We start from the raw sequence: 14,685 nt of genomic DNA, 5'->3' as shown, positions 1-14,685 counted from the left end.
GTCCTGTCTCTGAGATGAGTGAGTCCTGTCCCTGAGATGAGTCCTGTCCCTGAGATGAGTCCTCTCCCTGAGATGAGTCCTGTCTCTGAGATGAGTGAGTCCTGTCCCTGAGATGAGTCCTCTCCCTGAGATGAGTCCTGTCCCTGAGATGAGTCCTGTCCCTGAGATGAGTCCTCTCCCTGAGATGAGTCCTGTCCCTGAGATGAGTCCTGTCCCTGAGATGAGTCCTCTCCCTGAGATGAGTCCTGTCCCTGAGATGAGTCCTCTCCCTGAGATGAGTCCTGTCCCTGAGATGAGTCCTGTCCCTGAGATGAGTCAGGGACAGGACTCAGGTTAGTTTGCATATGTATCAAATCTTTTTTTTTTTTCACAATAAAAGCACACAGATCTATGGGGACTGGGTATTGCGGATGTGTTAGCGGACATCTAGGAACCCATGTCCTCAGCTCTATACCCAAAATCCCAGTGACAGGTTCCCTTTTACTGTCATTCCTCTATAGAAAGGGCTTAATAATGTGACTGTGTTACTGGATGTTACCAAACTATGTGCAAGGACCCAAAGCAATGTATCGCCACATAATAAAAAAAATATAAAAACATTAGAACCAGACACACACCCATGTACTAAAAGATGTCATGGTGGAAAATATACTCTATAACTGCAAAAGGCATCAAATGCACAAAATGAGCCAATAACTGTCCGCCCCCAAATCAGCTTAGGCAGGCTTCTAGCCCTCCTTAAAGAGGCTAGCTATGTATGGAGACTTTTTTAACGGTGCTCCATTGTATGGAGACTTATTGGAAAGCACCCTGAAACAGTTGTGTATGGATGGATATTTGGCTTGGTGATTTTTCCTTGTCATGTTCCAATGTTTGTTAAAAAATCAGACTGTGGCTCATAGAGAGCCACTTCCAGAAGGTGGCGCTAACAAGATGATTCTCCTTCCCTGGGAGATACCGCTAAGCGTATTTATTTCCCACATGAAGCTTTGCTACTAAGTCTCCATACCATGGAGAACTTCTATAGACTCCATACATAGCTGGTCTCCTTAAGGAGAGCCAGCACCTTGCCTAATCTATATTGAAGGCATCACACTCAGTCAGCCAGATTCCTACTCCATACTGATGAGGGGCAAGTACGCTGAAGCGGCTGTCTACGGACGGCTATTAGGCTCAGCTATTTTCCCTTGTCATGTTCCAAGGCTTGTTAAAAAGTCATAGGGAGCCATTTCCAGAAGGTGGGGCTAGTGAGAAGGTTCTCTTTCCCTACCTTTTTGCATATCTTTTTTCACCCCCAAAGCAGAAATATACAAGGCAATACTGTGCTAATACCCTACAAAAAGAAATCAAAGTCTATCCTTTGACATACAAAGTCTATACCTTAAGAGCGACCACAGATGGCACCCAATGCCGTTTCAAAATCGCTTATTTTACTTTTTTAGCTGGAAGGAGCAGCAGGTAGTACTACGCATATTCACCTGCTCCCTCCGACTCCAGTCTTCCTTCATTGGTCTTCCTGCACTCGTCCTTTAAACTTCTAGATGGACAGGGTAATGTGTGCAGCTGCAGTCAGTGACCGGCCTCAGCAGTGATGTGTCCCCAAGCAGCACATGATCCAGCAGTGACTTGCCACTTGGAGACATGTCACCACTAAGGTCAGTCATTGGCTGTAGCACCGCACGTGATCCCATCCACCCACAAGTTTACAGGAGGGGTATTAGAATTGGGTATTGGGTATTGAATGGGTATAGTCCACTGAAGGAAGCCAAGGAGCCAGGGAACTGCAACGAAGAATCAAGGAGCAGGTGAGTATGATTTTTTTAAGGTTCAACAGGCTGCTGCTGACAGTTAAAAAGGTAAAAGCCCTATAACAGTGATGGCGAACCTATGGCACAGGTGCCAGAGGCGGCACTCAGAGTCCTCTCTGTGGGCACCCACACCCTGGAAAAAGTCTATGGTGTACCAATATGCCTTAGGCCTCATGCACACGACCGTTGTTTCATTCCCTGTCCGTTGTTCCGTTTTACGTGATTTTCTGCGGACCCATTGACCTTCAATGGGTCCGTTGAAAACTCGGCTAATGCACCGTTTGTCATCCGCGTCCGTGATCCGTGGTTCCAGTCCGTCAAAAAAATATAACCTGTCCTATTTTTTTCACAGAAAACGGTTTGCGGACCCATTCAAGTCAAGTGAAAAAACACGGGGGCACACAAGATTGTCATCCGCGTCCGCGCGTCCGTTTATTTTTTCTATCATTTGCATGGCAAACTTGACTTAGATTTTTTTTTACTTTCCTTCATGTCTGGAGATCCTCCAAAAATAAAGGAAGACACACGGAAACAAAAACGGACACGGATCACGGAACAACGGAACCCCCTTTTGCGGACCGCAAAAAATACTGTCGTGTGCATGAGGCCTTAGACTTCTCCTGTCACTCATCAGCGCAGGGCGCACTGTGAACAGCACAGGCAGCGCACTGAATGTAGGCAGGATATTATAGCTAAATGATAAAGTACATGGAAGATATTCTTTATTGGACTGTGGTATTCAGGGTAAATTGCTGTGTTGGCACTTTGTGATAAATAAGTGGGTTTATGTTGCAGTTTGGGCACTCAGTCTGTAAAAGGTTCGTCATCACTGCCCTATAATGTCAGATTGCAGATAGTTACAGCTATTTTGGAATGGGGCTACAGGAACACACACTGTTAATGTATCAATATTAACTAACCTTAAGATCTAAGCTCAGAAGCCATGTGAAATGAGTTTTTCCACTGTCACCATCAATGGGCCGGAGAACAATACAGGTGAGACCAGCTTCTGCCCTGCAAAAAACAAAACAGCAAAAACAAATATTAGCACTCAGCCAAAGCCATGACAACTATAGCCTCATCTGCCAATGTATAATTAATGCATCCCTATGTATTATTATGACATATAGGTAATCAATATCAGATTGGCAGGTGTGCTTGGAGTCGGATCCCTGCCGATCTGATATTGATAACTTATAAGTGATAATATTACATAGGATATATAAATGATGTAGCTGTTTGAAAAGACTATGGCATTCTGGTGAGCACTGCAACCTATTTCAGTCACTAGCTGAAAGACCCGGCTTCACTCGGGTATATTTAATCTATTTCATTTAATGTTTGTGTGTGTCGTGGGAGGGGGCGTGGCCTAACCAGATCGGGGGGTGGCTTAGCAGGACCTAGAAGTTGATATTTTACTTTATTTTTCAATCCCTGTCGGCTGAAGAGAGGGAGGGGCATGGCCTAACTGGATCAGGGGCATGTCCTTTTGAACAGCTCACTCTAAGACAGCGGCACTGTGCTGTCTGAGTGTGAGGTGCAGGGTGAAAGTTACCCTCCCTCCCACCTCTGAAGCTTCCAGAAGTAGAATTTTAACTTCATTTTTTCAATCCCTGTCGGCAGAGTAGGAGGGGGCGTGGCTTATCAGAACTCAGAAGTTGATTTTTAACTTCATTTTTTCAATCCCTGTCGGCTGAGGAATGGGAGGGGGCATGGCCTAACCAGATCGGGGCATGGCTTAGCGGGACCTAGAAGTTGATTTTTAACTTCATTTTTTCAATCCCTGTCGGCTGAGGAGTGGGAGGGGGCATGGCCTAACCGGATGGGGGCATGTCCTTTTGAACAGCTTACTCTAAGACAGAAGCACTGTGGTGTCTGAGTGCGAGCTGCAGGGAAAAAAGTCACCCCCCTCCCACCGCTGCAGCTGACAGAAGTTTATTTTTTACTTCATTTTTTCAATCCCTGTCGGCTGAGGAGTGGGAGGGGGCGTGGCCTAACCGTACCAGGGTCATGGCTTAGTGGGACCTGGGGGCAGGGTTTTAAGTTCGTCTTTGAGAGTGCACACATTGTCGCAGTCTTCGTGTCTGGGCCCCTTCCTGCAAGAGTGATGCCCCTCTGGGCATCTTACTGGCTCATTTGCATACCAAATAAACTGGATTTTCAGAGGATAAAAATATCTATTGCTTGAACAAAGGCACATCTTGAAATAAGGTACTAAGTGCTATTAGGTCATGGCTTTACTTCAATAGCGAATATCCTGGTGACAGATTTCCTTTAAAGCTTACCTACAGCAGTGAAGATAAATGGCTGGGTTGTTATGGAAACCTGGAGTAAAACTGTGTATGTGGAGGCTAACGGCCTTCGAGATTCTATTGGCTGATAGGGGTCATGTGACCAAGCTTCTATTGGCTAATGCATTTTTTAGGAATATCTCAGGAACGGTACGTCCTAGAGAGCTGAAACCTGGTCTTAAACCTTCCCGGACACCTGATGTACCTGTGTGCCAAATTTCGTGATTGTAAATGTGATGGTGCGGATTCCTTTAGTGGACATACATACATACACACACACATACACTCAGCTTTGTATATTACATCTGGCCTAGGCACAGCTCAGTCCCATGAAAGGGAATGGGATTGAGCTGCAATACCAAGAATATCTGCTATAACAATGGACAGTGCTGAGCTTGGTAGGTTGCGAGGAGTTCACAAGGCTCACTGGAGTTCATCGGCCTCTTAAAACAGCTGATTGCAGGGGCGCCGGGTGTCAGATCCCCACCCATCAGGGATCATTTACATATCCTGAAGATAGGTCATCAATATTAACTTTTGGCAAATCATTTAAATGGATATTTTGGTTACAACAAGTTATATGTTAAATCTGTGAGGATCTGACTGCTGGGACCCCCACCAATCATACATAGATGGTTTTTGTGTCTCCTGTATGAATAGAGCCACAATCTAGGACTGCCGGAGATAACTGAGCACTCTAGTCAACTTTTCTTTGTCAGTTCAACAGGCATGAATGTAGCAGCAATATGCATGCTAGACCACCAGTCCTTTCATACTAGGTGGCACAGGACCCCCATTTTAGTGATCAGAAATTGCAGCACAACGAAGGACAAGCCATGGGGGTATGCACATCTAGGAAGTAGCAGGTGTCACTAAAATCAGCAGATAATCACATTTTCAAGCTCTTAGCTCCAATCTGTGTCATGTGGGAGAGGTATAAAATCCAGACTGAAAGTAAAGTTTTTTAGCCACATGAAACCTAAAAAAATCTGATCATGTAGGACTCCTATTTGAAGAGATGTCAGTTATTGCCACTTGAGGTGGACCGAACCCTTGAAGTGAGAGACCTGTGTTCATCACTCCAGCAGATCGCTACAATCCTATAATGAGATGTCATTACTCTTCAACGTTGCATGTCCTGGTGGTTTGGAGAACAACAACAGACTGGAATTACAGCAAGAGGTGCACAGAGGGAAACCTCTACACAGACCGATCGTCTGATTAGAAGAATGGTGTGTAGTAGTGATCCATTCTGTACTGCAAGTGAAATTGGACAATAACATGCTAAACCTATAGTGGCAAACACTGGCATTTGCATGACATTGGGCTATAGGTCTAGCTATAGGTGTTCCGTTGACCTCATGTTGTCAAAGGGTATCATGGTACACAGCAAGCAGTGGATAGAGAAGTAGGAACCCCATAGCAAGGATCAAACCAGGCAAGGATCAACCCTTTTCAATGACCCTTGGGCCATTTTTCCCATTACCTCATTTGCTAAAAGTTGTTATTTTAGAATCCTGGCCAAGTTTTCACCTCCAGTAGAAGAGGAGATAATCCCAACTAAGACTGGGCCCCCTCTTGCCCTGGGCCCCATAGCAGTCGCATGGTCAGCCACTAGTATTTGGGCAGCACGGTGGCTCAGTGGTTAGCGCTCCCGGGATTATGGTGTGGGATGGCATAATGTACAGTAGCTGGATCCCGTTAGTCTTCATTTCATTTCAGCTCAACATTACATTGATTTGATTATGGAACCAGTGGGAAGGCCATTTCTCCAACTTGTGCTACTTTGAGAAGCCTGCGTGGCCTAAACTTGCTACCATGGCCTGCTACCATTTTCTCTGGACTTGTCAACTATCGAGCACCTCTGGGACATCATTGGTCAGCAATTGCAAGGGTTGATGCCAGCAGCAAGTCTTTATGACTTGCATGACAAAGTGCATTCAGCGTGGCACAACATTTCTCAGACAACCATTAGTCCCAATGACAGCATGCCAAGGTATGTAAGTATGTGTATTTCTGAGCATAGCTGTAACGGTAACGGAGAGCTGGCGACGTGCTTCTGCTTTGCAGCGCTGTGACTGGCGTCCTCGTCTCCATAGCAACCAGGGGGCTGGGAGGATCCAGCTGCGCCGCTGACCACATCACGTGACTCACCTGTAGGGGCTATTTAAACAGGCAGTCTGCTGGCCACAGGTTGCCTGTGATTGGTCTTTCTACTCTCACATACGTATTTGGATTTCCTATTGTGTGTTGACCTTAGCTAGTTTTGGACTAGGGTTATCATACCTTCACTCTAGAATTCTGGCTTCAAAAAGTCACAAAATAGGGCTTTTGCGACTTTTTGAACTTGTGTAAAAAGTTTGCGATATGGGTGGGAAAGTGGGTGTGATTAGCTATGTTAATGAGTTCTATATTATATTATATTATGAGTTCCGGCGTCCTCCATCCCCTAGGCAACGAGCAGCAGGGGATCCAAGCGCCAATGGGAATGAATCGGCGCTCAGCTGTGTGGCGTGCAATGCGAGTCACGTGACGCTGACCATGTCTTGTGACTCACCTGTAGGGGCTATTTAAACAGGCAGTCTGCTGGCCACAGGTTGCCTGTGATTGGTCTTTCTACTCTCACCTGCGTGTTTGGATTTCCTATTGTGTTTTGACCTTAGCTAGTTTTTTACCTCGACCTTGCTACCTCTTTGGATTTGACGTTACCTCTTGTTTTTGACCTTGCTTTGCCTTCTCCCTGTGTACTGTGTTACCTCCTGGCCTTGACCCTTCCTTCCTTGACTCTCTTCACTAGTCCCCTGCACGTACCCAGGCGAGGGACCGTTGCCAAGTTGTACGCCGTCAGTTAGGACGGGGCGTGCAATTAGGCAGGGATAGAGGTGTGAGTGGAATTCAGGGCTGTACTCTTCCCTTCCATGTAACAATAGCTCAAATTCTCAATACTGAATGAACTGAGATGTTTTGACTATTTTGATGCCATTTTTTTTATTAGTAATATATCATTAACATGTTTATCGATGCCGTGATTTCCATGATTTTTCCTTCTTGGTCTTGTAATTTCAGTATTGAGATATGTATTGTGTCAATTACAGTATTTAACAATTTTCCATTTATTGCAATGCAAATCGTTTTCTCGTTGAATCTTTCTGTCTGTGACTACTAGCTAAATATAATCTTTATTTTTGTAAAAAAAACCTCTCAAAATACCTAAGGGAAATTTATGAATTAGTTTTTCTATTGCCAGTCTTGATCTAGTTTATAATGTTGTGAGGTGGCCAAATTATATAAATATTAATAATTTTGGCACAATTTAGCAGGTCTGATTTCAGGTGTAACAAGCACCAAGAAATCAGTGAGGTCACGTAGGCACGGCACATAGGCCTTCTACCCCTGGCTCACCTCATTTTTACAAAAATGGCAAACATGACGTAAAAGGACAAAAAGTTAAAAATGTTTCTGCAAAAACAAATCCAGAAAATTGGAATAGAACCTTTAATAATCCCCTCTAATATCTCAAGTTTTTGGAAGTGTGCCTACCGTATTATTCCCTTCTGAGGAGGCATTAATTGAGAATCAATGGCAGTTCCAATAATATACAGTGATGATCCTTTTCGGTAGCAGTGTCGTACACTGACAAAGTCTCTCTGGCTGACCATATTTGCAGGAATCTGTGCTGTGATTTCTCTTGTCAATAGAGTATTTTTTCCAATTTGTTGAAGAATCTGGAAAAAAGGATACTCGATGACACTGCCACCACACACAGAAATATAAAAATGCACCTCTGTCTATGCATAGGGAATATGAAAATTTTATGATCAACATTTTCATGTTCACCTTGCCAAAACCACAGCTTTTTCCGTATGTAATTCCTCATATGCCTATTAACAGTTTTATTGAAAGGGGTTAGTGCATGAAACACATGGACAAGGGGATAAATGTATGATAGTTGGGGGTCCAACCACTGTGACTTTCATCGATCTTAAGAACAGTTGCAGTATGGCTCTATTTAAAATTCAGTTGGACTGATGGAGATGTTTGAGTGCTGTTCTTTGCTATCTCCGTCAGTCCCGTAGAGATTGAATAGTGCACATGTGTGACCACGTAAAATCCATGATTGGAAGGGGCCCCTGCGGTCAGACTTGGTGCAATCATACATTGATTACCTATCCTGTGAATAGGGGATAATCTTTTTTGTGGACCAACCCAGTTTATTCTCCTGCTGAGACAGTTATTATACAGATAACACATTTCGATGTACACATTTCGATAGCGGGGGCGGGAGTAGGGGTTCTGAAGCTAGTCCTGGGCTTCAATGCAGAAAACGGTTTTAATGCAAATATGTTAAGGTTAAGCTAATGCATCTTACCACATTAAAAGTCCTTTTGCAGGGTCTGATGGTCAGAAATAGACATATGCATATAAGATCGTTTGGCTGATCATCAGACCTTATAAACACGCCAGCTAATGCTCACATGTTTTATGCTAATGTAAAAATAATGGGTCAGGTTTATCATGCCTTCACTCCTGAATTCTGGCTTCAAAAAGTCACAAAATAGGGCTTTTGCGACTTTTTGAACTTGCGTAAAAAGTTTGCGATATGGGTGGGAAAGTGGGTGTGGTTAGCTATGTTAATGAGTTTCATTCCAGATTTATCATTGAGACTTTTTAGGAAGTCGCAAAAAAATCACAATCTCACTCCAGTGGCAAGGTAGATTAGGAAAACTGGAGAAGCTTTTCTAGACAAAAGTCTTATGGTGCTCCCCTGGCTTAAACCCCCTTAATGACCAGACCACTTTTTACAATTCTGCACTACACTACTTTCACGGTTTATTGCTCGGTCATACAACTTACCACCCAAATGAATTATGCCTCCTTTTCTTCTCACTAATAGAGCTTTCATTTAGTGGTATTTCATTGCTGCTGACATTTTTACATTTTTTTATATTAATCGAAATTTACCAACATTTTTGCTAAAAAACGTCATTTTTCCCTTTCGGTTGTAACATTTTTCAATTAAAACTACATTTCTATATAAATTTTTCTTTAAATTTATTGTTCTACATGTCTTTGATAAAAAAAAATGCAATAAGTGTATATTTATTGGTTTGGGTAAAAGTTATAGCGTTTACAAACTATGGTGCAAAAATGTGAATTTCCGCATTTTGAAGCAGCTCTGACTTTCTGAGCACCTGTCATGTTTCCTGAGGTTCTACAATGCCCAAACAGTACAAACACCCCACAAATGACCCCATTTCGGAAAGTAGACACCCTAAGGTATTCGCTGATGGGCATAGTGAGTTCATAGAACTTTTTATTTTTTGTCACAAGTTAGCGGAAAATGATGATTTTCTTTTATTTTTTTACAGTCTCATATTCCACTAACTTGTGACAAAAAATAAAATTTTACATGAACTAACCATACCCCTCACGGAATATAAAAAATATAATCAATTTCCACTAACTTGTGCCAAAAATTCTGTCACTGCGGTGGGGCGGACTGAACGCAAGTATGTGCACAAGATCAGGCCTGATCGGGCAAACACTGCGTTTTTTGTAGAGTCTATAGAACATGGCCTATTCTTGTTCGCAATTGCGGACAAGAAAAGGCATTTTCTATATAGTTCTGGCAATGTGCGGATCCGCAAAATGCGGAAAGCACATTGCCTGTGTCCATGCTTTGCAGATCCGCGGTGTCCGTGTTTTGCGGATCCGCGGATCCGCAAAACACATACGGACGTCTGAATGGAGCCTTACAGGGGGGTGATCAATGACAGGGGGGTGATCAGGGAGTATATATGGGGTGATAATCCCCCTGTAAGGCTCCATTAAGACGTCCGTATGTGTTTTGCGGATCCACGGATCCATGGATCCACAAAACACATACGGACGTCTGATGGAGCCTTACAGGGGGTGATCAATAACAGGGGGTGATCAGTGAGTGTATATGGGGTGATCACCCCCCTGTCATTGATCACCCCCCTGTAAGGCTCCATTCAGACGTCCGTATGTGTTTTGCGGATCCGTGGATCCATGGATCTGCGGATCCGTGGATCCGCAAAACACATACAGACGTCTGAATGGAGCCTTACAGGGGGGTGATTAATGACAGGGGGGTGATCAGGGAGTCTATATGGGGTGATCAGGGGTTAATAAGGGGTTAATAAGTGACGGGGGGCTTAGTGTAGTGGTGTTTGGTGCTACTTTACAGAGCTGCCTGTGTCGTCTGGTGGTCAATCCAAGCAAAAGGGACCACCAGAGGACCAGGTAGCAGGTATATTAGACTCTGTTAACAAAACAGCGTCTGATATACCTTTCAAGGGTTAAAAAATTGCATCTACAGCCTGCCAGCGAACGATCGCCGCTGGCAGGCTGTAGATGCACTCGTTTACCTGCCGTTCCTGTGAACGCGCTCTCCTGTGTGCGCGCGTTCACAGGAAATCTTGCCTCCCGCGAGATGACGCGCCGGCGCATGAAGGAGGAATAAACCTGCAATCCTGCGTTAGGCGGTCCGGAGGCGGTTAAGACAGGATAAGACAAATTTGTCAAACAAAATACAGTTGATAAATGTGAGCAAAACTGACTTCAAATATTCCCCCTATGATAAATTCCTCCCATTGTCTACATCTCCACATGTAAACAGGGGAGGTGCTCTGAACAATATGCAAATTTTATGAATTGTTTGTCGTCCATTTAATTTGCATGGGCCTGTGTAAAAGTTCCTTTATGCAACTGCTAATCAACTAGCCAGTGCTTTTAAAGTAACCTACAAGGCAGCAGGCAATGCTTAGATCACAGGACCTGTTATCTGATAAGACGGTGACAATTTACTGGTCTGTTTTGAGATTTTTCCTCATGCAGTTCCCATTTTTAGGGTTAGGGTAATCATGAGGAACGGTTATGAGTTTCACAAAAGAAAATGAGTACCTTCCCTAATTTCCACTTGCCTCCCTAAGTATTATGTTTTTTTTTTTTAATCGATGCAAACCCTTCACCCACATTGGCCCCACATATGGTCAATGCTAATTTAGTGTTAGTTTCCAAGTGGATGACAAACACATCTCTTCTCTTGAGGAAGAATCTTTCTGATGCTATCCAATCATTGCATACAACAAAATGGCCAGTCCCAGTGTGCTCTTGCAAGACAAGGTAGATCTTGTGTGATCACACTGGGCCTGGGTCATTCCACCCTGACAACGTCAAAATGATGCAGAAGACTCCTCCTCGAGAGATGTGATGTGGTTGCTGCCCCCTTTGCAAAACATAGTCAATTAGCATGTGACCCCATCACTAGGGGGACATATCTCTGGAAAGGGGTGGGTGCATTAAGAAAAAAAAATGCAATGAATTAATCAAACTCATGACAGATCCTCTTTAACCTATACTTCATCGCTGACATAATAGTATGACAGCAGGAATGAGAGTGGGATTCAGCTGATCCTGCTCCACATGTGGTGGGTGCCAGCTGTGTAAAACTATCTGAGCAGTTAGACCAAAGGGGAAGGCTTTCTCTGCCCTCCGATCAGAACCCCCAAGGTGAAATAGTGGGGCTCCAATCAGTTGCTATGACAGCCTGGGACCTTGTGAAGGCTCACAGACCTATTATAGTGAGCTGCCTGCCAAGTCGTGTTGAGGCATGGCCTGATAGGTAGCCTGTAAAAATCCCATGGACTGCAATACTATTATATTGTAGTCTATGGTACAAGAGATCAGAATATCTCATATTAAAGTCTCCTCAAGGAACTAAAAATTGCAGTGTAGAAAAATGTTTTAAAAAGTAAAAAAAAAAAAAACATAATACACTGCTCGTATCAATGGTTATGACCACCCTGCAATCCAGCAACAATGACTGTGCTTGCACAGTATAGGAAAAAGCACTGACCTCTCTAGTGGACGGGACCTTTAGAGTGCACACAGGCTGGTGCATTTTCCTATAGTGTGCAAGCATGGCGCTGTTGCTGGATTGCAGGGTGGTCATACCTATTGATACGAGCAGTGTATAATGCTATGGAAAAATAATTCAAGCCAGCAAAGGCAGCAATGTGGACAATAACAGTACACTAGTAAGTGCCATGTATTAACTTTGTCTTCATGATAAATGCCATTTGCTGAAGTGAGACAACCCTTTTAAAATATAAAAATATTATACCTGCCATAATGGAAAAAAATGGACACTTTGACATTTTTGTCACTTTGCCCCTCCCCCAAAAAATTGTAAAAAGTAATTAAATTGTGTGACTCAAAATATTGATTATGCAATATTTCCACCAATAATTACCTTCATTACCTGCACTTTACTGATGTTTGGGTTCCACTGATCCATCTGGTCAAGTTTCTCAAAAAGTTGAGTATAAATATGTTCTGGTGATGAGTCTATAACTGCTTCCGCTCGAAATACCTTTCCCATTCTAGGGAATGTTTTGCTGACAATCCAGTCATCATTACCCTGCAAAAATCATTAACATGAATTTAGAAGGGATTGTATGTAAAGTCATGTGCAAATGAATGACTTACGTGATGATGGCCCTACCTGGCGTGTTTCAGTCTGCCAGTCATCTTGTTGGAGCATACACATTGCTTTTTGAAGTTTGTCCTCAACTTGAGAAAAGTAAAATAACTCTTGGCTGGTAAGCATTTCAGTATCTCTGACATCATGAGCTGTGTTCATTCCTGTGAAATACAGCATGTGAGTTTCTAATTATCATACATACAAGTTTATTTTTCCATCCAGCTTAATAACACTTAAAGCTACTTGATGGACGCAACTGCATCTTCTAGTTCAGAGTTCAGGTCACTTGCAAGGAAGCCTTTCTCTTGACAGATTGGGGATCTGACCGCTTTCTGGCAGAAATGCCTGCTTTTGGCCAGACAAAAATTCATCTATGAAGGATTATTTGTCCACATAAAAGCCGGCAATGATGCTAGAAGCCGTCCAAATTCCTGTTAGATCCCATTATAGTTAAAGGGGATCCAGCGGTTCACAGCATTATCCGGCTATGCCAGATATGGGGAACTCTGGCAGGCTGTTCCTCTGCTGGAACCGTCTGACGGATATCGAAAAGCAGATGTAAACCAACGCTTAGCACCTCATTCACATGTCAGCATTTGATCAGTATTTTTACCCATTTTTTAAGTCAAGATCAGGATTGGATAAAAAATAAAAATGAGATGAAATACAAATGTTTCCATTCCATCTACTGTATGTTTAGGTTCTACATTTGGCATTACAACTGATAAAGATTGTCAAACAAATACTGTGGTCTTAGTAATATCAACCAGTAAAACCATAGAGATAGTCAGTGATCAGATGCAAGTTTCTGGTCCAGGATCTTTGACTTTTTTCTACTTATCTTTGAGCTTTATGAACTACGTGGGACCTTTATTAAGACTGCCAGTTTTATACATTTTACCTCTCCTGGCTTAAAGAAGCACTTCAGTTTTTTTTTTCTTTTTACATCTATTGAGAACTCACCACCATCATTCTAGCAATGTAATTTGTTACACCATAAGGGTCCATTCACACGTCCATGTGTATTTTGCGGATCCACATCGCCAGCACTTAATGGAAAATGCCTATTCTTGTCCGCACAAGAATAGGACATGTTCTATTTTTTTCGAGAATGGAATTGCGGATCTGCAATTCCGGATCCGGGCAGCACATCGTGTTGCCCCACAGAAATGAATGGGTCCGTAATTCCGTTCTGCAAAATGCGGAATGAAATTGCGGACGTATGAATGGACCCTTAAGGGATTCTCCAGGAATTAATAAGATAAAATTACTGAAAATACCTAAATATTACTTTATTATAAATACTTTCCAAAATAGATTTCCATAATTTATAATGACTTGCTTTCTCTAGAGGGCAATCATCAGAGGAAATAAAATGGTCTCTTTTCTACTAGCACACACATAATCCGTCCTAATAACATAGCTGGGACGGGATACTTCAACGCTTCAATGCAGTTAGCTAAAGAGCTTTCTCGGCCCTCATGAATTATGATCTTACACACAGCTGATAAGGTATCAGCAGTGTGCAGTAATGGAGTAAAGTGAAAGTACAGAGAGGAGCACGGGTGGAGGATGTGGCTGATGCTTGTATGCACTATGCTACATTGCCTCAGCCCACAGCACACTGCCTTGCATCTCCTCTCTGTACTTTCACATTGCTTTCTTACCACTCGCAGTTGAATTCTTATCATCTATATGTAAGGTTTGCAGTATCCCATTCCAGCTATGTTATTACGACAGGTTTTGTGTGTGCTAGCAGAGCAGCGGTCATTTTATTTCCCCCGATGATCGCCCCCTAGAGAAAACAGGCCATTATAAATCATAAAAGCTATTTGGCAAAGTGTTTATAATAAAGCAACATTTAGGCATTTTCAGTAATGTTATTTTATTAATTCCTGGAGAACCACTTTAAGTCACCTGCATATATAAATTTGGAAGCTTTTCATTATGGAAACTTGGTCATGTCATTTCAAGTGTGACTACTAGCCTAGAGCTTGCTCTAATATCTAGACATAAGTGTTCAGACTCTCAACAGTCTCTCTGTGTGAACTACACGATGACATCATCACCAATCTGA

At 42.9% G+C, this 14,685-nt stretch overlaps 1 protein-coding gene across 1 annotated transcript in view; it reads right to left on the bottom strand.

Moving 5' to 3' along the window:
* The window catches only part of LOC122945424 (steroidogenic acute regulatory protein, mitochondrial-like), a 34,648-nt gene that overhangs the window by 1,613 nt on the left and 18,350 nt on the right, over positions 1-14,685 (bottom strand). The window contains exons 4-7 of the mRNA XM_044304494.1: positions 12,630-12,769; positions 12,387-12,545; positions 7,640-7,824; positions 2,729-2,822 (exon numbers count right to left, since the gene is read on the bottom strand). Coding sequence (XP_044160429.1) covers positions 2,729-2,822; positions 7,640-7,824; positions 12,387-12,545; positions 12,630-12,769 — 578 coding nt within the window. The remainder of the gene's footprint in view (positions 1-2,728; positions 2,823-7,639; positions 7,825-12,386; positions 12,546-12,629; positions 12,770-14,685) is intronic.

This window comes from Bufo gargarizans, chromosome 8 (genome assembly GCF_014858855.1).
Source record: "Bufo gargarizans isolate SCDJY-AF-19 chromosome 8, ASM1485885v1, whole genome shotgun sequence".
In the NCBI taxonomy this organism is placed as follows: domain Eukaryota; kingdom Metazoa; phylum Chordata; class Amphibia; order Anura; family Bufonidae; genus Bufo; species Bufo gargarizans.
Note: the sequence above shows the minus strand (reverse complement) of the source record. Positions and strands in the feature narration are given on the sequence as shown.